The 25,749-nt window shown below is 41.4% G+C and overlaps 1 protein-coding gene across 1 annotated transcript in view; it reads left to right on the top strand.

Moving 5' to 3' along the window:
• Nucleotides 1-17,785, top strand: part of LOC110530909 (fibronectin type III domain-containing protein 1) — an 81,475-nt gene extending 63,690 nt beyond the window's left edge. Inside the window, exons 19-23 of the mRNA XM_036986868.1 lie at nt 14,074-14,153; nt 14,317-14,346; nt 15,115-15,276; nt 16,724-16,846; nt 17,094-17,785. Coding sequence (XP_036842763.1) covers nt 14,074-14,153; nt 14,317-14,346; nt 15,115-15,276; nt 16,724-16,846; nt 17,094-17,209 — 511 coding nt within the window. The 3' untranslated portion in view covers nt 17,210-17,785. The remainder of the gene's footprint in view (nt 1-14,073; nt 14,154-14,316; nt 14,347-15,114; nt 15,277-16,723; nt 16,847-17,093) is intronic.
• The last annotated feature ends 7,964 nt before the right edge of the window (nt 17,786-25,749 follow it).

The following is a 25,749-nucleotide window of genomic DNA, read 5'->3' on the forward strand; positions in this document are numbered from 1 at the left end:
GTGTGTGTGTGTGTGTGTGTGTTTGTAGTGTTTCTGAATGTGTGAGGGTTTTGTGTGGGAGTGACAATGTAGTGTGTGTGTATATGGTCTGTACAGTTGGAAGTCGGAAGTTTAAATGCACTGGTTGGAGTCATTAACACTCATTATTCAACCACTCCACAAATTTCTTGTTAACAAACTATAGTTTTGGCAAGTCGGTCAGGACATCTACTTTGTGCATGACACAAGCAATTTTTCCAATAATTGTTTACAGACAGATTATTTAACTTATAATTCACAATTCCAGTGGTTCACAAGTTTACATACACTAAGTTGACTGTGCCTTTAAACAGATTGGAAAATTCCAGAAAATGATATCATGGCTTTAAAAGCTTCTGATAGGCTAATTGACATCATTTGAGTCAATTGAAGGTGTACCTGTGGATGTATTTCAAGGCCTGCCTTCAAATTCAGTGCCTCTTTGCTTGACAGCATGGGAAAATCAAAAGAAATCAGTCAAGACCTCAGAAAAAAAAGGTAGACCTCCACAAGTCTGGTTCATCCTTGGAGCAATTTCCAAACACCTGAAGGTACCACGTTCATCTGTACAAACAATAATACACAAGTATAAACACCATGGGACCATGCAGCCATCATACCATTCAGGAAGGAGACGCGTTCTGTCTCCTAGAGTTGAACGTACTTTGGTGCGAAAAGTGCAAATCAATCCCAGAACAACAGCAAAGGGCCTTGTGAAGATGCTGGGGGAAACAGGTACAAAAGTATCTATCTCCACAGTAAAACGAGTCCTGCATCGACATAACCTGAAAGGCCACTCAGCAGGGAAGAAAATCCAAAGCCACCATAAAAAAAGCCAGACTACAGTTTGCAACTGCACATGGGGACAAGGATCATACATTTTGGAGAAATGTCCTCTGGTCTGATGAAACAAAAATAGAACTGTTTGGCCATAATGACCATCGTTATGTTTGGAGGAAAAAGGGGGAAGCTTGCAAGCCGAAGAACACCATCCCAACTGTGGCAGCATCATGTTGCCAGGGTGCTTTGCTGCAGGAGGGACTGATGCACTTCACAGACTAGATGGCATCATGAGGAGGAAAATTGTGTTGATATGTATATATTTTTTGAATATTTTATTTTTGCATTTTCCAATTAAGAACATTCAAAACAAAAGTGAAAAGATATCAGACAACGATAGGACAAAGTGACAGTAACAGACGAGCGTAACAAAAAAATAATTATAATTATATATACAAACATACAATAAGAAAAAAATAATAACGAGACATTGGATTACCTGCCGTAGGCTACATATTATACATTACGTGTGAAACATTATGTGAGGATTATATAGAGATTCAATCAATGAGATGTGGGGGGAGATTCTCCATATAGTCAATAAAATGTTGCCAAATTCTCTAAAATGTCTTTGACGTATTCCTCAGGCAGTAAGTGATTTTCTCTAAAGGGATACAACTATTAACTTCCGATAGCCACATTGCAACTGACAGGGAGGAATCCAATTTCCATTTCAAGGCAATACATTTCTTGGCAAATCGCTAGCAATATTTCTGTTAGCTTTATAATCTGGCTTTGCCTAAGATTGTTGTTAGTAAAGTTACCCAGTAGACAGACCTCCGGGTCTAAAGGGAATACAACCCTGTGAATTGAGGATATGGTATCGCATACCCCCTGCCAGAAACCGTGTAGTTTTGAACACTGCCAAGTGGAATGGAGGAATGTTCCTTCATCTGAGCCACTAAAACATAGGGAGAATATATCTGGGTTGAACTTGTGCAGTCTAGGTGGGGTGATATAGAGCTGATGGAGGAAATTAAACTGGATCAGTCTGTATCTGGAGTTCAATGTGGATGTAACACCATCCCTGCATAGGTCACTCCATAGATCCTCATCAAGATCAATACCCAGATATTTTTCTAAGTCGAGGTTTATCTAGCCCAGGCAGTGTTAGTCCTGACATAAGAGCATCGTATACACGGGAAATGGTCTTGAACTGTGGTTGGTCTGCGTGGCAAAGTTGTTCAATAGGTGACATCTTAGGTAGGTTCCATTGTCCCTTGAGAGTCACTCTAATACAGTTTTGTAGTTGTAGGTAGCTAAAGAAGTCCCTGTTAGGCAAGTGGTATTTTTGTTTCAGCTGATCAAAAGACATAAGAACTCCCTCCTCGTAACAATGTTACAGAAGAGTGATCCCCTTATCAGACCATGGTCTAAAGTTTCTATTCTGGAAAAACATAGGGATCAATCTATTGTTCCATAAAGGGGTTTTAGGGGAAAGGAATCCCTCTCGTCCGAACAGCTCATGCAGTTTGCACCATGCCAGGACAGAATGTATGATTAAAGGGTTGTCTGTGATGGTTTTTATAGATTTTCTGTCCCATTTGTAAAACAATTCTGCCCAAGTGTCATCATTTACCTCAAGCTTTTCAATGTTCAACCATGAGGGAGAGGGACCATTGTCAAACCTCTGGGCCAGAAACCTAGACTGTGCAGCCCAGTAGTACATTCTAAAATTGGGGTGAAATCTGGGCAGGACATTCATTTTAATTACATTGATTCTGCCCAGTAGAGTGAGAGGTAAGTCCATCCATTTACAAAGGTCAACCTCCACCCTTTGCAACAAACTGGCCAGATTGAGTTTATAGAGGTTGTTCAGATTACCATCCACCATTATGCCCAAATATGTGAAGCCCATAGGCGACCATCTAAAAGGAAACTTGTGCTTGATGGTATGATGGTCAAAGACAGACAACGGTAAGATTTCGCTTTTATCAAAATTGACCTTATATCCAGAGAAATAACTATAACACTGTAGTAGGATCTACAAGTGAGAGAGGGAGTGTTCTGGGTTTGTTAGAAATAAGATAAGGTCGTCCGCAAAGAGTGATAATTTATGGTATGGGGGCCCACCTCAAAGCCATGTATGTCAGGGCACGTTCTAATAGCCTCAGCCAAAGGTTCGATGGCGAGGGCAAAGAGGTGGGGGCTAATTGGGCAACCTTGTCTGTTCCCCCTATAAAGAGGGAAAGAGGAGGAAGTAATCCCATTGGTAGCAATCCTAGCTTTAGGAGATTTGTAGAGTGATTTTATCATATTTACAAACACGGTACCTAAACCGAACTTTTCCAAGACGCGAAAGAGGTATGGCCATTCAACCCTATCAAAGGCCTTTTCAGCATCGAGGGAGACTGCGACACTAGGTATTTTGTTTTTGTTAGCAAGGTGAATTATATCAAAGAACCTTCTGAGATTATTGGAGGACAATCTATTAATTATGAAGCCAGTCTGATCTGGGTTGACCAACAGGGGAAGACATGACTCCAGTCTCTTAGATAGCATCTTGGTGACCAGTTTACAATCTGTGTTAAGGAGAGAGATTGGTCTATAGGAGGCTTTTTTAAGTACCTCCATAAGGTAGGGGACCAACAGCTCCCTAATTTCTTTATAGAACTCTCGAGGGAAGCCATCCTCCCCAGGAGATTTATTAGAAGGTAAGGATTTAATGGCCTCCAACAATTCAGGAACTGAGAAGTGTTCACTCAGGCGCTCGCTGTCTTCCCCTGACAGGCATGGGAGGTTGAGAGAGGAGAGAAAGGAGTTGATCTCTGATAGATCATCGCTTGATTGGGAAGTGTAGAGGTCTTCATAGTATTTCTTAAAAGTATTATTAATTTCAGTAGGGTCGAAATATATCTCATTAGTAAGAGTTTCTATGGCATTAATTGTCCTCTTACTTTCCTCTGCTTTCAGTTGCCATGCCAATACTTTGTGAGCTTTCTCTCCAAGCTCGTAATAACGCTGTTTGGATTTAGTGATGGCCCTCTCAGCTTGATATGTGTTCAGAATATTATATTTAAGTTTTTTATTTACCAAAAGCCTGTATAGATCTTTAGTCGGGCCTCTTTGGTAGGTTTTCTCTAGCTCGGAGATTTCAGATTCAAAGGCACTCAGTTCCGCACCGTGTTTTCTCTTCAGCCCTTTAGTATAGGAAATAATCTGTCCCCTCAGATAGACCTTCAATGTGTGCCAAAGAATGAAGCTGTCAGGAGCGGAGGGTTTGTTTGTCAAAGTAAAAATATTGATCTGCTCTTTGATGAATGCACAAAATTCAGGTTGCTTTAGGAGTGTAGAATTTAGTCTCCATCTATATGCTCCATTTACCTTGGTAGGAATGGAGATTGATAATACCAGAGGAGAATGGTCACTAAGCAATCTGGGGAGATACTCGACATCTAACACTCTATGAAACAGTTGTGTCGAAAGTAAAAAGTTATCTATGCGTGTGTGTGTCTTGTGTGGGTGTGAATAAAAAGAGTAGTCCCTATCCTGTGGGTGCAACTGTCTCCAGATGTCTAGTAAATTGAGATCTTTCATGAATGATATGGTGAGCTTGCCGGCTTTGGTAAGAAGTGAGGGTTTATCAGAAGACCTATCAAGAACTGTATCTAAGCAAAAATTTAAATCTCCTCCAACCAGTAGCCATCCTGGTGGTGCTTGAGCGACCTGAAGGAAGACATTCTGAATAAACCTATGGTCATCGAAGTTAGGAGCATAAATATTCAATAGGATCCAAGACTCTGAAAACATATGCCCCTGCACCAAAACAAACCTGCCAGATGGATCAGAGATGGTGTTGTTAGAGCAGAAGGGGATGTTTCTACTTATCAAAATTGCAGTTCTTCTTGCTTTGGAGTTAAAAGAGGATGCAAAAACTTGTCCTACCCATTCCCTCTTCAATTTCTTGTGTTCACTGGCTGTAAGATGTGTTTATTGTAAAAACACAATGTCAGCCTTTCATTTCTTAAGGTATGTATAGACTCTTTTCCTTTTAATCGGGCTGTTAAGGCCTTTTACGTTGAATGTGACATATTTTAGTGGATTAAGTAAGCATAGGTTGGGTTTCAAATATGTAACTGAATGGAAATCTATCATATGCAGATAATTATGTGTCATATGCAGACCTATGTGTCTCTTTAGGAAGGAAACAATAAACATAGAAAAAAGGAAAAAAATAATAATAAAAATCCCACCCACCCCGATTGTCAGACTAAAACAACAATCAAACATTAATTTTTTTATTTTACTAGGCAAGTCAGTTAAGAACAAATTCTTATTTTCAATGACAGCCTAGGAACAGTGGGTTAACTGCCTGTTCAAGGGCAGAACAACAGATTTGTACCTTGTCAGCTCGGGGGTTTGAATCTTCTAGTTACTACGCCAACACTCTAACCACTAGGCTACCCTACCGCCCCGAAATGAATATCCTTGTAGAGATACGTTGCTGCTTTCCATCTTGCTCTTACTAGCTAAACCTTGGCGTAAACTAAAACCTGCGAGCTCTCTAAGTTGAAAACAAATGTTGTGAATAGATATTTATGGCTGAATATTTACTGCCCACGGTAAGGGCTGCTTGAGTCTCTTTTCGAAAGATTAACACAAATGTGGGGGAAAGCAGTGGGCCTAAGCCCACTTATTGCTTCGCCCAGTGGATATGGACTAAACCAAAATATACTCTCCTGTAAATGTAATAGAACTCACCCCGGAAAGATACGGTTAGTTGAAAATGTACAGATCAATTATAGTGACCGGGAGATACCAGCAGTTCAGTCCGGATAAGAGAAAACAAATTAACTGCATTTTATCCCCCAGTGAGACCGTCCTGGCTCAGACGTTGCTCAGTTCTTTGAAAAAAGTGTGGACTTCTCCCGGTGTGTTGAAGAGATGGCTTCGGCCTTTGTACTGAACTTTCATCCGCGCAGGTGGATGAGGTAGCCGGTCATGTTTTTCTCCTTCAGTGCTTTGGCGGCAGGTCTGAACTGCTTGCGACGTCTGGCGAGATCCGCGCTCATATCTGGGAAAAGGCTGACCCTCTTTCCACCGATGGTGATGTCCCCTTTGGCTCTTGCAAGTTGCAGTATCTTCTCTCTGTCTTGGAAACGGAGGAACCTGATCAGGATGGCTTGTGGGGGCTCATCTGGCTGGGGTTTCGGCGCTGATGTTCTGTGGGCGCGTTCGATTTCCAGCAGCTTGGTGAAGTTGATTATGCCTAGGACCTCCGGGATCCATTGAGTGAAGAAACGGACCGGGTCACGGCCCTCGCTGTCCTCTTTCAATCCCACCACACGGATATTACTACGTCTATTCTGGTTCTCCATCTGATCTACCTTGTTTTTGAGGTAGGCATTGTCCTTTTGCAGTTGTATCAAGACCTGGTCATGTCGAGCGATGGTATGATGTGATAATGCGCAACTGCCTCAGTCGTTCTCAAAAGGAGATCATTAATGGAGGATTTCAGGTTGTCAATGGAAGAATGGAGTTCAGCCGATTTCTTATAAATTTTCATAGAAAGACCTCTGTTACCATCCTGAATTTCCCGGAGGAGAGTAGCCAGCATGTCGGCAGGCTCGCAAGAGACTGCTGAGAGCAACAGTTTGGAACTGGAACTGTTGTCTGAGTTATGAGGGCTAATGCTAATCTTGCTAGCTGTAGCGTTATCGTTATCTTGGGAATGAACAACGTTTTGGTCGTCCTTCTTGCCTCTCGGTCGGAGGTCCATGGCTCTTTGGGAAGGTAAGTACTTGACAATTTATCAGCCGATGTTAGAATATTGTTTCAACGTTGTTATTTAGGTAAAAATAGAATAACTTTGAAGAGCTCGGTTTGTCAACGTCTGCACAGCTCCGCGGCATCACGTGCTCCTGTGTTGATATATTAAAGCAACATCTCAAGACATGAGTCAGGAAGTTAAAGCTTGGTCGCAAATGGGTCTTCCAAATGGACAATGACCCCAAGCATACTTCCAAAGTTGTGGCAAAATGGCTTAAGGACAATAAAGTCAAGGTATTGGCCTTGACCTCAATCCTATGGAAAATTTGTAGGCAGAACTGAAAAAGCGTTTGAGAGCAAGGAGGCCTACAAACTTGCCTCAGTTATACCAATAATCGGTCTTAAAATAAGGTGATTTTTACTAGGATTAAATGTCAGGAATTGTACCATTAATTCACTATTCAGCAGTCTGGCTATTTATCAGTCTTATGGCTTGGGGGTAGAAGCTGTCTCGATGCCTGTTGGTCCAAGAGCCGATGCTCCGGTACCATTGGCCAGACGGTAGCAAAGTGAACCGTATATGGCTTGGGGTGGCTGGAATGTTTGGCAATTCTTTGGGCCTACCTATAGGGTATTGGAATGTGCGTTTATATGATTATTGTTCCCGGTAGGTCTCAGTGATGTTAGACACATAACATGTGTTCACTGTGTCTGTCTCTGTGTGTTTAATTCTATGCATGTGTGTGTGATGTCAGCCCCAGTCAGAGACCAGCACTGTGTGGTATTGCAATGCTTATATACAGTAAGTTATTAAGAAGCCCTCAGAGTGATGTAAATCAGAGCTAACTGGGTAGAGGCAGGTTTGAAAACACGTTTAAATCATACTGAAAACATGATGTACCAGCCAAAAGTTTGGATACACCTACTCATTCAAGGGTTTTTCTTTATTTTTACTATTTTCTACATTGTAGAAAGTGGAAACTTAATGCAGAGCAGTTGTGTCGATAAATCACGAGCAGGAAACCTGACAGCTCTGTAACAGGCAGACACGCAAATGCACACACACACACAGCTCTGGGTGTTAAACAGAGCAGGGTGTCTAAGGGAGACACAGGGTCTGGCAGGGGGTGGTGTGCGTTTGTAAGCTCTTCCAAGTAGCCATAAAGCTTTCCCTCCATGGTGCCAGACCCAAGTCAACGATTCAGACCCGAGCCAACGGTTCACGCTCAGGTGTTAGCCATGCACATATGTAGGCCTACACAAATCAGCACACTTTGTTTCTGTCACACACACACACAATCTTGATGAACTGTCCCACGAACATCACACACACTCCCTTAAACACTCATCCACTGTCACTGCGGGGACACACACAGACACGAACAAAACGCACAGACCGATGTTCCTAAATACATAACTTTGGAATGTAGAAGCCTACTGTGCATGCATTTGCTCTTGCTCTGTGGTTTGTGTGTCTGTCTGTTTCTGCATGACTGCATATGACTTGTGCGTGTGTGTAAATTCATGAGTAAAAACGTTGTGTACGAAAAGCGGGTAGAGTGATTGACAGTTTATAATTGTTCATGAAAGGTTCACCTGAGTCTGGGTGTGGCTGTCTGTAAGGATCCATCTAAAGGCATGTATACATTTCAGTTTCTCTGCACTGCAGCAACCCTACCCCTCGTCTCCACATACACACACGCGCATGAGCACACGCACACGCGCATGAATAATGCACAAAAAAACAATCTTTTGTCATTAGTCCACTTTAGTCCACACTTTCTACATTGTAGAATAATAGTGAAGACATCAAAACTATAAAATAACACATATGGAATCATGTAGTAACCAAAAAAGTGTTAAACAAATCAACAAATGTTTTGTATTTGAGATTCTTCAAAGTAGCCACCCTTTGCCTTGATGACAGCTTTGCACACTCTTTGCATTCTCTCAACCAGCTTCATGAGGTAGTCACCTGGAATGCATTTCAATTATCAGGTGTTCCTTAGTGAAAGTTAATTTGTGTAATTTGAGCCAATCAGTTGTGTTGTGACAAGGTAGGGGTGGTATACAGAAGAAAGCCCTATTAGGTAAAATACCAAGTCCATATTATGGCAAGAACAGCTCAAATAAGCAAAGAGAAACGACAGTCCATCATTACTTTAAGACATGAAGGTCAAGTCAATCCGGAAAGTTTCAAGAACTTTTAAAGTGCAGTCTCAAAAACCATCAAGTGCTATGATGAAACTGGCTCTCATGAGGACCGCCACAGGAAAGGAAGACCTAGAGTTACCTCTGCTGCATAGGATAAAAAATTACAGGACCTTGGATAGCAGCCCAAATAAATGCGTCACAGAGTTCAAGTAACAGACGCATCTCAACATCAACTGTTCATAGGAGACTGCGTGAATCAGACCTTCATGATCAAATTGTTGCAAAGTAACCACTACTAAAGGACACAAATAATAAGAAGAGACTGGCTTGGCCCAAGAAACACGAGCAATGGACTTTAGACTGGTGGAAATCTGTCCTTTGGTCTGATGAGTCAAAATTTGAGATTTTTGGTTCCAACCGCCGTGTCTTTGTGAGATGCAGAGTAGGTGAACAGATGATCTCCACATGTGTGGTTCCCACCGTGAAGCATGGAGGAGGAGGTGTAATGGTGTGGGGGTGCTTTGCTGGTGACACTGTCTGATTTATTTAGAATTCAAGGCACACTTAACCATCATGGCTACCACAGCATTCTGCAGTGATACACCATCCCATCTGGTTTGCGCTCAGTGGGACTATCATTTGTTTTTCAACAGGACACTGACCCAACACAACTCCAGGCTGTGTAAGGGTTATTTGATCAAGAAGGAGAGTGGTGGACTGCTGCATCAGATGACCTGGCCTCCACAATCACCAGATCTCAACCCAATTGAGATGGTTTGGAATGAGTTGGACCGCAGAGTGAAGGAAAAGCAGCCAAAAAGTGCTCAGAATATGTGGGAACTCCTTCAAGACTATTGGAAAAGCATTCCAAATGAAGCTGGTTGAGGGAAAGCCAAGAGTGTGCAAAGCTGTCATCAAGGCAAAGGGTGGCTACTTTGAAGAATTTAAAATATAAAATATATTTGGATTTGTTTAACACTGTTTTGGTTAGTACATGATTCCATATGTGTTATTTCATAGTTGTGATCTACAATGTAGAAAATAGTAAAAATAAAGAACAACCCTTGAATGAGTAGGTGTGCCCAAACTTTTGGCCGGTACTGTATATGAGAACATTTCTCTCTTTCTCTCTCTTTCTGCCTCTCTCTGTGATTTTCACTCTTCCCTTTTTCTGCCTCCTTTTCTCTTTTCTTTTCTGATATTTTGGTCAGTTTCCACATGGCTCCAGTAATTGGATCCAGACCGGCAGACTTTACGTTGTTAAGGGTTTGGGTGGAAATTAGCGGACTGTGAAATTACTGTATGTAACCCTACAGCAGGGGGAGAACACACAAAGACACACATTGTCAACTATATGGACAGATTGCAAAACCTCGTCTCACGGTGTTGTTTTGAATATGAGGGTATTAAATAATTCCTCTCCTGTACAGTATGTATTTAAAACACACTGAGACTAAAGTGAAGTGACCTCACCCTTACAAACGCCAAAATATTTAAAAACTGCTTGAAAAAAACATGTGGTTTCCGGACATGCTTGAAAAAAACATGTGGTTTCCGGACACGCGTGAACAGATCACGTGAATTTGTATTTATTTTTGTATGTGTTTTTCCCTCATGTGAAAAGAAAAATTCCCCACATTGCATTTTGTTCTTCACAACTTCCAGCTATATCTGGTCTCCCATCCAGGGACTGAGCCTGCTTAACTTCAGAGGTACCAGCAGTGGGATGCAGGTTTCCATGTTGCTAGAATGAATGTGTCAAACCTTGCAACTGGAAAAAAAGGCAGTGAAAACAAAGGCCAAGGTAACAAAACCAAAGATAGGGAAAATTTGTTCTTAGATTTCAGAATGATTTCCATAAAATATTTGGTTTTGCTACCAATACTTTGGGGTTTTTCTCTTTGAAATACTATTCATTTTGTTCTCAACTTTAGAGGTTTTGCTTGATATTAATGGCACAAAGTAACTCACTCACTAGAGGATTGCACCATATATTAAATAACACTATTCCTCCATTAAAGGTGTTTCAAGCGGATCCACCCCTTTTTTTCAATTTTTGCCAAAAATGACATACCCAAAACTGCCTGTAGGATATGCATTTTCTTGGTACCATTTGAAAGGAAACACTTTGAAGATTGTGGAAATGTGAAAGCAATGTAGGAGATTATAACACAATATACAATGGAAGTCAGAAGTTTACATACACCTTAGCCAAATACATTTCAACTCAGTTTTTCACAATTCCTGACATTTAATCCTTGTAGAAATTCCCGGTATTAGGTCAGTTAGGATAACCAGTTTATTTTAAGAATGTGAAATGTCAGAATAATAGAAGAGAGAATGATTTATTTCAGCTTGTATTTCTTTCATCACATTCCCAGTGGGTCACAAGTTAACATACACTCAATTAGTATTCGGTAGCATTGCCTTTAAATTGTTTAACTTGGGTCAAACGTTTCGGGTAGCCTTCCACAAGCTTCCCACAATAAGGTGGGTGAATTTTGACCCATTCCTCCTGACAGAGCTGGTGTAACTGGGTCAGGTTTGTAGGCCTCCTTGTTCGCACACGTTTTAAGTTCTGCCCACAATTTTTCTATAGGGTTGAGTTCAGGGCTTTGTGATGGCCAATTCAATACCTTGACTTTGTTGTCATTTTGACCCAACTTTGGAAGTATGCTTGGAGTCTTTGTCCATTTGGAAGACCCATTTGCGACCAAGCTTTATCTTCCCGACTGATGTCATGAGGTGTTGCTTCAATATATCCACATAATTTTATTTTCTTATGGTGCTATCTATTTTGTGAAGTGCACCAGTCCCTCCTGCAGTAAAGCACCCCCACAACATGATGCTGCCACCCCTGTGCTTCATGGTTGGGGTGGTGTTCTTCGGCTTGCAAGCCTCCCTCTTTTTCCTCTAAACATAACAATGGTCATTATGGCCAAACAGTTCTATTTTTGTTTCATCAGACCAGAGGACATTTCTGCAAAAAGTATGATCCTTGTCCCCATGTGCCATTGCAAACCGTAGTCTGGCTTTCTATGGCGGTTTTGTAGCAGTGGCATCTTCCTTGCTGAGGGCCTTTGAGGTTATATCGATATAGGACTCGTTTTACTGTGGATATAGATACTTTTGTACCTGTGTCCTCCAGCATCTTCACAAGGTCCTTTGCTATTGTTCTGGGATTGATTTGCACTTTTCACACCAAAGTACATGAATCTCTAGGAGACAGAACGCATTTCCTTCCTTTGCGGTATGACGGCTGCGTGGTCCATGGTGTTTATATTTGCGTACTATTGTTTGTACAGATGAACGTGATACCTTCAGGCGTTTGGAAATTGCTCCCAAGGATGAACCAGACTTGTGGAGGTCCACAATTTTTTTTCTGAGGTCTTGACTGATTTCTTTTGTTTTTCCCATGCTGTCAAGCAAAGAGGCATGGGAAATAGGCCTTGAAATACATCCACAGGTACACCTCCAATAGACTCAAATGATGTCAATTAGCCTATAAGAAGCTTCTAAAGCCATTATATAATTTTCTGGAATTTTCCAATCTGTTTAAAGGCACAGTCAACATAGTGTATGTAAACTTATAATTCACTGTATTACAATTCCAGTGGTTCATAAGTGAAATAATTTGTCTGTAAACAATTGTTGGAAAATGACTCTTTGTCATGCACAAAGTAGATGTCCAAACCGACTTGCCAAAACTATAGTTTGTCAACAAGAAATTTGTGGAGTGGTTGAAAAACGAGTTGTAATGACTCCAACCTAAGTGTATGTAAACTTCCAACCTCAACAGTATCTGGTAAAAGATAATATAAAGAAAAAAACAACCGTACTTTTGTATTTCTTCATACCATCATTTTTGAAATGCAAGAGAAAGGCCTTTCTTTATGTGTTGTTCCAGCCCAGGTGCAATTTAGGGTTTGTCCACTAGATGGTAGCAGTGTATTTGCAAAGTTTTAGACTGATCCAATGAATCATTGGTTTTCTGTTCAAAATTTTGTATCAAGACTGCCCAAATGTTCCGATTTTGTTTATTAAAAACTTTTCATTTTCAAAATGGTGCACTCTCCTCAAGCAATAGCATGGTATTCTTTCACTGTAATGGCTACAGTGAATTGGACAGTGCAGTTAGATTAACAAGAATTTAAGCTTTCTGCCAATATCAGATATGTCTATGTCCTGGGAAATGTTCTTGTTACTTATAACCTCATGCTAACCGATCCCGAATAAGTTTTAATTGAAACATTAACAAAGTGTTCTTCCTACCAAAGTTTTAGTAAAAAGCTCAGGGATGGGGCTGGAGAAATGCAACCTATCTCAAATCCATAGACTATGCTAAGGACTGACCAGCCATGATATAAAAATTATAGGTTTAACCATGTTTTTAGGTTGTTCATATTTACTTTGTTTACAAACATTGCATTAAAACAAGCTTATATTCTGGGTTCTGGTGGGGTAAAAAAGTTAAACTAAAGTAATGATGAAAAATACATTATATTCTTCAAGAATCAATGGGCACATGTACATTTATAAATCCAAAAATTGATGTAGAATTGAATTGCGTAAAATCATTCCCCGGTCCTGCATTTGGGCTTTTTAGTTGTGGTCACTTTAGTTCCACCAGGGGAAACATTGCTACTGCTAACACCATGTTAACACCATCTTTCACATGTGGGGAGAATAACATTATTTCAACCCCACATGTGAACTTGCAATTCAATATGTGAAAAATGTATTTTCGCATGTGAAAGTTTTCTTACATGTGAAACTCCACATTTTATTTTCATTTTCAGATGTGGAATTGCAAGTTTGCATGTGAAAATAATAAAAAAAAAATATTTTGCAGTTTCACATGTTAAAACATTTAACTTGATCAAATGTGATTTTAAAATTTGAAACTGCAAAATTGACATTTTGTTTTTTTGTAAGGGCAGAACTCAGTCAGGAGGGACATTGTGTCATAGAAAAGCTCTCAGTGAGAAATTGCTGACTTGAGGACTTTTTTCTCTTCCTCCCTCCCTCCCTTCCCTCACTCCCCCACGTTCAATCTACTCCATTCCCCTTCTTTCTTTCTCTCTCTCTCTCTCTCCCTCCTTCTGTCACTCCCTTTATCCCTCTTCACACATGCCAAATTACCATTTTATTGCGTTCTGCTCACTTTAGATTCATAAGAACATAAAAACAGTCTTCTTTTAATTCTACGAGTGCTGCCTCCCTTCCGGACATCTGTTCTAGTCATTAGAGTATAAATACCTTTCATGTGGCAACAGAGTCCTGTCTAAATGACTCTTTAACTACTAGATTAATGACTATACACACACTCTGTTTTGTCTTATTTTACCTCAGGTACTACTTCAAAGTGCAGGCGAAGAATGTCTTTGGGCTGGGACCGGTCAGCGATACAATCACCTATGTCACTGAGTCAGGTCTGTATGAGTATTAGGTCAGGTTAATAGGGTCAGTTTTACTTTGTGCCTGGGCTAGGCCACATCTACCTGAGTTGTCTGTATCCTCCCATTTTTAGTTGATGTATAAATTCAGTCCCAGTTCATGTCTCTCATTTAAACACATTTTAAAAATCTTTTTCAGACGACCCTCTTCTTATTGAACGACCACCTGGTGAGTGGTATCGATATTTCTCATATATTACTCAAAACTTGTTGGCTTATACTCTAGTCCAGACCAACATTGCTTCAGATCATTTGAAGAAACCCAAAATGACAGCTGGAGTGAGCTTGTGAGGAGTTAACAGTCTGTGGAGAGACATACATACGGTTGCATACAAATACACTTACATTTACTGGACTTGGCAGACAGCCATAGTGGTAAAACAATGTCAAAGTAGAGTTTTGGTATTCATTGTTTTTAATTGAGAGAGTCAGTCAGGTATTTCAAAGAGGAGGGACAAGGGCACAGGCACTGGTTCCCTCCTCAACCCTCTCTCACCCTTCCCCCTCCCCTGGGTGCTATGCACAATGAGTGGAGGTGATTTACTGTGTATCTGAATAGGAGAGACTAGCATAGTGCACACTGTCAGTAAAGGGGTTGTAAAGGAGTTGAGTGTAGTTAGTCATGACTAGCTTTGTGAGAACTGACAGGTTGAGTGTAGGTACTAATGACTAGCTTTGTGAGTGTAGCATTGTCAAGCACTCTGTCAGATAGAGGAACTGTCATTAAAGATATGCTGAACGCTTAACCTCAACCGTTTTGTAGTATTGTAATATATGCCACTTTTATCCCGTGACTTTCTGTAAAGTGAATGCATAGATTTTAGTATATGTGACCCCAAAAGAGATCAAACCCACAACCCTGGCCTTGCTAGAGCCACGGTCTTACCAAATTAGCTACACAGGACAGTCTCCTGTTAATTGCCCCACTCCCCCACAGGTGGAGAGCCTATCTGGATCCCATTTTCCTTCCGATACAACCCCCAGCACAGTGCCTGTAAGGGCAGCCAGTACGTCAAGAGGACATGGTACAGAAAGTTTGTAGGTGTGGTCCTCTGCAACTCACTGAGATACAAGATCTTCATGGGAGATGGGCTAAAAGGTACTACTGCTGTAACTTCCCCCTCTCCTCTCTTCCTTTATCAACACAGAATAAAAATAATACGCAGCATGTCAAGTTTTGGTCCCATGGTTCATGAGCTGAAATAAGAGATCCCAGAAATGTTCCATATGCACAAAAGCTTATTTCTCTACATCCCTGTTAGTGAGCATTTCTCCTTTGCCAAGATACTCCATCCACCTGACAAGTGTGGCATATCGATTAAACAGCACGATCATTACATAGGTGCACCTTGTGCTGAAGGACAATAAAAGGCCACTCTAAAATGTGCAGGAATGTCCACCAGAGCTGTTGCCAGAGAATTAATTGTTCATTTCTCTACCATTAACCTTCTCTAACGTTGTTTTAGAGAATTTGGCAGTACTTCCATCCAGCCTCACAATCGTGTATGGCGTCGTGTGGGCAAGTGTTTGCTGATGTCAGCGTTGTGAACAGAGTGTCCCATTGTGGCGGTGGGGTTATGGTATGGTCAGGCATAAGCTATGAACACAATTGCATTTTATCGATAGCAATTTGAATGCACAGATATACCGTGACAAGATCCTGGGGCCCGTTGTTGTGCCATTCATCTGCCGCCAACACCTCATGCTTCAGCATGATAATGGACGGCCCCGTGTCGCAAGGATCTGTACACAATTCCTGTAAGCTGAACATGTCCCAGTTCTTCTATGGCCTGCATACTCACCAAACATGTCACCAATTGAGCATGTTTGGGATGCTCTGGATCGACATGTTGGTCAGCGTGTTCCAGTTCCCGCCAATATCCAGCAACTTCACACATCTATTGAAGAATAGTAGGACAACATTCAACAGGTCAACCAATAGCCTGATCAACTCTATGCGAAGGAGATGTGTCGCGCTGAATGAAGCAAATGGTGGTCACACCAGATACTGACTGGTTTTCTGATCCATGCCCCTACCTTTTTTAAGGTATCTGTGGCCAACAGATATATATCTGTATTCCCAGTCAGGTGAAATCCATAGATTAGGGCCTAATGCATTGATTTAAATGGACTGATTTCCTTATATGAACTGTAACTCAGTAAAATCTTTGAAATTGTTCCATGTTGTGCTTGTATTTTTGTTCAGTATACTTCTCTCTTTCTCTCTCGGCTCAAGTCTTTTCTCAATTGAAGTAGCTTTACGATTACTCCTGATATTCCTCTTTCTATTAATAACCTCTTAACCACCGTCTCTCCCTCTTCTGCTTTCCCTTCCTTCACTAACACCCATTTTGCGCTCTCTCTCTCTCCCTCTCTCTACATTTCTCTTAATCACACTTTCTCTCCCTCTTTCTCTTCTACATGTTGTGTTTGATAATTTTTGGGAAAATGTGGTAGCCGACCAGGCTCTGTCGCATTACTTAATAGAATATTGTTTGAGAGTGTGTTCTGTTGTTAAGCTTTGACTGCTCTTTCTCGCCCTCCAGAAACATTCTACAGTATAGCAGACACATTCGGTCATGGGGAGGACCACTGCCAGTTTGTAGACTCTTACCTAGATGGGAGGACAGGCTCCCCCAACCTCTCAATGCATCTGCCAACAGCACAAGGTACATTTTTTTAAATAATAATCAAACTTCCAGAATTCATCACGCGCCTACAGCCTTTTGTAGGATTGTTTTCATAGTATTCAGTAAATAAATATTCTCACAGATTAAGTTCCAGAGTCTTGATTATATACAACCTCAATATCCATGCTCTAGAAACAGTCAGAATCATCTAACGAAGCATTATAAATGTTGTGGTACGTCCATTCATAATGCATTATAATAATTTGTCCTGTCTGCCCCTGTGCAGGTTACTATCGCTCATACAGGCAGGAGCCAGTGAACTTTGGACCTATCGGCCGGCGTACGCCACATCTCTTCGGAGGATGGTATGAGTGCGGGGTGCCCATCCCTGGCAAGTGGTAACACAGGGGGTCACAAAGAGTACGTCATCGAGGGCAACCCAACTCCACCCTGCTGCAGCCTTTCTCATGCTGTTACTGACCCCGCCCCCTGGAGATAAACTGTTGCTAACCACAGCAGAAAGACAACAACATTCCAAATGTATACTACTTCAGATTGAAGAGAATATAATACTTTAAACAACAATTTATATTTTCATGTATTCATTAACATGCACTTTTATAAAAGCAGTCTGTATATGAGGGAGGAAAAGCATGTACAGTGGCTTGCGAAAGTATTCACCCCCCTTGGCATTTGTCCTATTTTGTTGCCTTACTACCTGGAATTAAAATGTATTTTTTGGGGGGTTTGTATCATTTGATTTACACAACATGCCTACCACTTTGAAGATGCACAATATTTTTTATTGTGAAACAAACAAAAAAATGGAAAACTTGAAAATGTGCATAACAATTCAAAGTCAATACTTTGTAGAGCCACCTTTTGCAGCAATTACAGCTGCAAGTCTCTTGGGGTATGTCTCTATTAGCTAGGCACATCTAGCCACTGGGATTTTTTTGCCCATTCTTCAAGGCAAAACTGCTCTAGCTCCTTCTAGTGGGATGGGTTCCGCTGGTGTACAGCAATCTTTAAGTCATACCACAGATTGGATTGAGGTCTGGGCTTTGACTAGGACATTCCAAGACATTTAAATGTTTCCCCTTAAACCACTCAAGTGTTTCTTTAACGGTATGCTTAGGGTCATTGTCCTGCTAGAAGGTGAACCTCCGTCCCAGTCTCAAATCTCTGGAAGACTGAAACAGTTTCCTCAATAATTTCCCTGTATTTAGCACCATCCATCATTCCTTCAATTCTGACCAGTTTCCCAGTCCCTGGAGATTAAAAACATCCCCGCAGCATGATGCTGCCACCACCATGCTTCACTGTGGTGGTGTTCTCACGGTGATGAGAGGTGTTTGCTCCAGACATAGCGTTTTCCTTGATGGCCAAAAAGCACAATTTTAGTCTCATCTGTCCAGAGCACATTCTTCCATGTGTTTGGGGAGTCTTCCACATGCCTGTTGGCGAACAAGCAATGGCTTCTTTCTGGCCACTCTTCCGTAAAAGCCCAGCTCTGTGGAGTGTAAGGCTTAAAGTGGTCCTATGGACAGATACTCCAATCTCCACTGTGGATCTTTGCAGCTCCTTCAGGGTTATCTTTGGTCTCTTTGTTGCCTCACTGATTAATGCCCTCCATGCCTGGTCTGTGAGTTTTGGTGGGTGACCCTCTCTTGGCAGGTTTGTTGTGGTGCCATATTCTTGACATTTTTGAATAATGGATTTAATGGTGCTCCGTAGGATGTTCAAAGTTTCTGATATTTTTTTATTACCCAACACTGATCTGTACTTCTCCACAACTTTGTCCCTGACCTGTTTGGAGAGCTCCTTGGTCTTTATGGTGCCGCTTGCTTGTTGGTGCCCCCTTGCTTAGTGGTGTTGCAGACTCTGGGGCCATTCAGAACATATATGTGACAGATCATGTGACACTTAGATAGCACACAAGTGGACTTTATCTAACTAATTATGTGACTTCTGAAGGGAATTGGTTGCACCAGATCTTATTTATAGTATAGTCTAAAAAATGTAGAATGTTTTTAAACAAGTCATTTTTTTCATTTCACTTTACCAATTTGGACTATTTTGTGCATGTCTATTACATGAAATCCAAATTAAAATACATTTAAATGACAGGTTGTAATGCAACAAAATTGGAAAAATGCTAAGGGGGATGGATAAGGGGGATGGATACTTTCGCAAGGCACTGTATTGCTATTGCTTAGTTTAACTTTTGTCTTCCAGATCAGAAAGTGTCCTTGTTTATTCCCATTCCCAACTATTGCCGAGTCAGCCCCTGGCATTATTTATCTCATCAAAGTGCACCTGTGATTATGATATCACTAATGAAATGGAGATCATGTAAAAGACCAAAGCACAAACTGAACAGTACTAATGGGAGCTAAGGGTTTGTATGTGTGTTTATTATTAATCAAGATATTTGGTTCATAACAGTAGTATGATAGAGTAATGGCTTTTGACAACTACTTTTGGTGTCAGTTGTTTTCTTGAACATACATAGTGTTTTTATACTCTTTGGTATTTACGAGACGATATGAGAAGTTGGTGTGGAAGTGTTGTATGTATACGGACATTGAAAAAAAATACCTAATATTTGCTCAGGAATGGTTGGACATTGAATAAAGGTGCTATGGAAACCAAGGACCCCCTAAACAGTTCATTTGTTCAGTGAGGATATCTGAATGGCCACATTTAATGTCACATACAGTGTATTGTTTCCACGTGTAGGGAAACTCAAACTGTCAAAACCTGAGCAAATATATTCAGTTTCAGTTTTACTTGTTCAATTTAGTTTCATAACCTGTCAAAACTATGTATTACACATTAAGGGACATACAGTGCCTTCGGAAAGTATTCAGATCTCTTGAACGTTTTCCACATTTTGTTACAGCCTTATTCTAAAATGGATTTAAAAAAATCCTCAGCAATCTACACACAATACCCCATAATGATCAAGTGAAAACAGGTTTTTAGAAATTTTAGCAAATTTAAAATAAATAAAAAATCAAACAGAAATACCTTATATGCATAACTATTCAGACTCTTTGCTATGAGACTCGAAATTGAGCTCAGGTACATATTGTTTCCGTTGATAATCCATGAAATGTTTCTACTACTTCATTGGAGTCCACCTGTGGTAAATTCAATTGATTGGACATGATTTGGAAAGGCACACACCTGTCTACCAAAGGTCCCTCAGTTGACATTGCATGTCAGAGCAAAAACAAAGCCATGAGGTCGAAGGAATTGTCCGTAGAGCTCTAAGACAGGATTGTGTCGAGGCACAGTAATGGGGAAGGATACCAAAAAATGTCTGCAGAATTGAAGGTCCCCAAGAACACAGTGGCCTCCATCATTCTTAAATATAAGAAGTTTGGAACCACCAAGACTCTTCCTGGCCAAACTGAGGAATTGGTGGAGAAGGGCCTTGATCAGGGAGGTGACCAAGTCACTCTGACAGAGCTCCAGAGTTCCTCTGTGGAGATGGGAGAACCTTCCAGAAGGACAACCATCTCTGTAGCACTCCACCAATCAGCCCCTTGTGGTAGAGTGGCCAGACTGAAGCCACTCCTCAGTAAAAGGCACATGACAGCCCGCTTGGAGTTTGCCAAAAGGCACCTAAAGACTCTCGGACCCTGAGAAACAAGATTCTCTGGTCTGATTTAACCATGATTGAACTCTTTGGCCTGAATGCCAAGCATCACGTCTGGAGGAAACCTGGCAGCACCATCCCTATGAAGCATGATGGTGGCAGCATCATGCTGTGGGGATGTTTTTCAGCGGCAGGGACTGGGAGACTAGTCAGGATCGAGGCAAAGATGAACGGAGCAAAGTACAGAGAGATCCTTGATTTAAACCTGCTCCAGAGCGCTCAGGACCTCAGACTGGGGCGAAGGTTCTTCCCACAGGACAACGACCCTAAGCGCACATTCAAGACAACGCAGGAGTGGCTTCGGGATAAGTCTCTGAATGTCCTTGAGTGGCCCAGCCAGAGCCCAGGTTTGAACCCAAACGAACAGCTCTGGAGAGACCTGAATATAGCTGTGCAGAAACACTCCCCATCCAACCTGACAGAGCTTGAGAGGATCTGCAGAGAAGAATGGAAGAAACTCCCCAAATACACTTGTGCCAAGCTTGTAGCTTCATACCCAAGAAGACTTGATGCTGTAATCTCTGCCAAAGGTGCTTCAATGAAGTACTGAGTAAAGGGTCTGAATATACATGTAAATGTGATATTTCATTTAGATTTTCAGAAAAAATATCTAAAACCCTGTTTTTGCATTGCCATTATGGCAATGTGTGTGTAGATTGATGAGGAATTTTAAAATTATTATTATCAATTTTAGAATACAGCTGAATACTTTCCAAAGGCACTATATGTCCACAAAATCACTTAGAAACGGTTGAAATTGCCAGCATGGCCAACAATATCATTTTTAAGTGGATGGGAGGATGAGAGAGAAGCTGAAGGAAAACTTTAATAATAATAAGCGAGATCAGGTGACAGGTGCAGTGCTTGCACAGCCACATGTGTTACGATGCACCTAGCCAGAGAGAGGAGAGGGAAAGAGAGAGAGAGAGAGAGCATCTGTTAGTTAAATATTCCAGCAGAAGTGAGTGGCAGGGCCCAATAACTTTCAGTGAACGACAGGTTTCTCTGTATGAATTGTGATTGAGCTACTTGTACACTGTCACTTTCATGCGATAACAACATAGTGATTTGTCATATATTCAAGAATTGAGGAGTTCGCTGGAGGAGCCGAGATGTTCTTTGGAGGGGAAGAGAGGAACTTTCTGGAAACAGTTTTGCCATTTTTATGGTTGAATGTTAATTTGCTTTACTGCTTTTCTCTGTTGAACAATCTCAGTCTATGCAATGTGCAGTTTTTTTTGGAAACTGTATTTCATTCTTGAAAGGTAACTACACTATTTAGTTTCCACATTACCTCCCTAAAAGTAAAAAAATATTCCTACTAAAATGTAACAACTTATTTTTCAGGGGAATTCATTCTCATTGTCAGTCTTTCTGGTTGTAGCTTACTTGTATGCACACTATTTGTGTCCTGACTATGAGATTTAAAGACCCAATAAAAAATACATTCTTCCTAGGAATCACAGAGGCACTGGCGATAAGAGTGTGTAATAGTGGTGAGGTTTCACTTGCTTTAGTTTGCTACATAAACATGACACACTCTCACTCTAAAGGTCCATTCATCTTTTTAATTTTTTATATAAGTCTCTGATTGATGCCTTCAATAACTCTGAACAGTAAGACCAGCAGGCTAGTCTAGCCTCTGCTACGTAAGTCTGGAACGTCTTGAGTTTATTAAAAAGGTTGTCCTATGAGAGTAATTTCTCTAATTTACCAGGGTTTTCATAATGTGCGTTCCTCTGTTTTCTGTGCCCTCAATAGGTCCCCACAGCAAGCTAAATTGGAGAAAGAAACGGGCCCTACCCCGCACAGCTGCACCCAAAAATAAATGTATCATCACTATAATGAATTAAATATCTTGCCTAAAACTAAGTATGTCCTCCATGACCCATAACAGAGGAGAGTTTTTATTTTCCATTGTGGCATCCATCACTGAGCGAGTTAGTCTCCATCACCATGCTGGTTTCACCATTAGGAAAGTATGGTGAAGCCAGCAGTCTTATCAGAGTGAACCCATTCCTTCTCTGCGGCATTTAAACAACGTTGTGTTTGGGTTGGCTGATAGTCAGACGCGTCATGGCGGTCGGTCCCATTTAAAAATGCATCGCAGCAGAGTAAACAGGGAGACATCACTAATAGGGCAAGATAATGGTTGTTTTTGGGTTGTCAACACGTTACTGCACATCTGTCAGATGTATACATATTTTTCCAGACAGGGTTGTGGGTGATGGCTGCTTCTTCTTTACTTCTGGGTTTGACTTCTCTACGCAAAACTATTTTTATTGGCTCCTCCCTGTCTTAGAGTGCAGCTATTCTGAGCTGAAGATGGAACAGTGGCATTTTGGTCAGTGTTCTTAACAGCATGGGGTGGCCCCAAAGTTGATACACATTCAAAGACTATACTATAAGCCTGAGTACGTATCTTTCTTTTGACATTGGGGAAGAGGAGACGAGTGGGCGAGAGAATGTGAAGGAAGGAGACAGGGGGAAGAGAAACGCACTGCAAAAGCACAAGCTATGGGATAACTACATCTGCTACAGATGTTAGATGTGTATGTGTGAGAGAGAGATTCAGAGAGAGAGAGAGAGAGGCAGAGAGAGGGAGAGGGAAAAAAGAGAGCATCAACAGAAAGGATAAGAACAGGTCAGGAATAATGAGAGAGTGGAAAAGAAAATAAGAATAGTTGGGCAGATCACTGATGGTATCCCTTTGGAACAGCAGCTTAGCTGGTTCTAAAGAAGAAAAAAACATCAGAGTTACTTAAAATATGTTTGATATGATCCACAAGCACAAGAAGCTGAGCATATCCCGTATAATGCACTACTTTTGACCAAAAGTAGTGCATTTTATAGGGAATAGAATTCCGTTTCAGATGCACCAAAGAGAACGCTTTGGCTGCTCTCATAATGGCTTATTCCTGTTGTTCTTCAGTTTCCTGTTGTTGGATAGAAAATAAAAGCGAGTTGACTTTCCCCTTGCCTTGGCAGTAAACATTTAGTTTAGTTGGATTGTCTAAGGCAGCATTTGCTTTAGTCTAGCATCAGGGCCAATGATGAGCTCACTCGTCTGATGAGAGCAGGAGAGCAGAGAAGGATAGACGGCCTAGGCAAATAGCGCAGGGAGCTCAGCACAGGTAACCTGAAATCAACAGGTTGGTACAGTCCACAGCCTGAGGTTCAGGAAATCAATACTTTCTATCTTCTCAACGTTCATCTGCACTATCCTCTCCTCTTCATTGACTCACGTTCATATCCATGTATTACACTGCTAGCCTATACATTTGCTCTAAGCAGCGAGACCAAAAACTGTACATGTAAGACATTAATGTCTGTGTCATATCCTCCACAATATTTTTATTTCATTTAAGGGAAAGTCAAGGTCTGGATACTGTGCAAGCACTGCAGATCCTTTATACTAAAGAGGTCCAAAAGGCCATGTGTAACGCTCTGGGCGTAGTGGGTGCGAAGTCAGGTGCAGGAAGCAGAGAGTACAGGGTAGTGCTTTTAATTGCACACACGGCGAACATAAGCCACCCCACGAAACACAGGGCGCACACAAAACAAACGCCCCAAACACGGGGACTCAAACAGTCCGGCGAAAAGCCCAGGAACGAAAAACACATCAACCTCAAACGTGCACATTAGCAACACAAAACAATCCCGCACAAAGAGCAGGCGGGCCTACTGGCTAACATAGCCCGACTAATCAGCCTACACACAAAACAGGTGAAACCAATAAACATAAAGGGGAAACTGGATCAGTGGCAGTTAGTAGGCCGGTGACCGCTGAGTGCCACCCGAACAGGAAGGGGAGCCACCTTCAGTAGAAGGGTGACATCATGCTGGCTTGATAGTCCAGGCACAAGTCCTTTTCCACAGGTGGACCTCATATTATAAAACTCTGCATCTTTTTCAGAACAGCTCCCAAATACCAGGAGATCAAAAAAACACAATGCTATTGGTTACACCATATTCATCAAGAGTGACCAATTTCCATATATTTGAATAACGGACATAACAACGCTTAATTACAAGGTTATTAAAACGTAAATTAGAACAATTTGCGTGCGAAGTAAAATGATGCAGGTCTTTTAACTGTTTTCCACATGCTGATACTTTTGTGTGTGTGTGTTGTTTTGAATAAGTAGGTCATGCGCTGTTTGGGCTGGAAAATGTTAGTCCTCATTCTGGAGAGATTAAATCATTGCTATAGGAATCGGTAGAAGGTCTGAGAGGATAGAGAACGAGAGAGAGAACGAGGCTGTGCGTGTGTGAGTTAGAAAGAAAGAGAAATTACACTGGTTCTTTGATAATATGAGCGAGACATATCACGTTTGCCAGGACCGCCTACTCTGTCAGAAGTACCTACTAAAAGCATCTGTTGGAGACAGACAGGTAGAAAACATCTCACTGATTATCAGAGAACCAGGGTTGAGCAAGTAAGTTCTCCATCAAATACTCAATTTGATGTATCACGTGGGAATATGGCCAACTACAGTATTTCAAAAGTTCCAACATCAGCAACCCTCAGAGGTCCCGAAAACAATGGAGTGTAGACAGAGAAGGTGCAGAGACAACCCATCGGGAACAACCTCACAACAAAGTGAGGGGAAGCCCTATATATGGTGCACAAAATCTCAGTATAATGAGAGATGTCCCAAAAACAGTGCCCAAGAGGTATACTCCTCTGTAGGAGAGGGCCTTTCCAAGCCCCTCCATCACCTGCATTATATACTAAACAAAAATATGAACACAACATGTAAAGTATTGGTCCCATGTTTCATGAGCAGAAATAAAAGATCCCAGAAATGTTCCATATGTACAAAAACTTATTTCTCAAAAATGTTGTGCACAAATTTGTTTACATCCCTGTTAGTGAGCATTTCTCCTTGGCTAAAATAATCCATCCACCTGACAAGTGGTGAATCAGTGAAGCTGATTAAACAGCATGATCGTTACACAGGTGCACCTTGTGCTGGGAACAACAAAAGGCAACTCTAAAATGTGCAGTTTTGTCACACAACACAATGCCACAGATGTCTCAAGTTTTGAGGGGAGCGTGCAATTGGTATGCTGACTGCAGGAATGTCCACTAGAGCTGTTGCCAGATAATTGAATGTTAATTTATCTACCATAAGCTGCCTCCAACATCATTTTAGAGAATGTGGCAGTACGTCCAACTGGCCTCACAACCACAGACCAGGACCTCCACATCCGGCTTCTTCCCCTGCGGGATCGTTTGAGACGAGCCACCCAGACAGCTGATAAAACTGAC

The sequence above is a fragment of the Oncorhynchus mykiss genome, chromosome 8, assembly GCF_013265735.2.
Source record: "Oncorhynchus mykiss isolate Arlee chromosome 8, USDA_OmykA_1.1, whole genome shotgun sequence".
Lineage (NCBI taxonomy): Eukaryota > Metazoa > Chordata > Actinopteri > Salmoniformes > Salmonidae > Oncorhynchus > Oncorhynchus mykiss.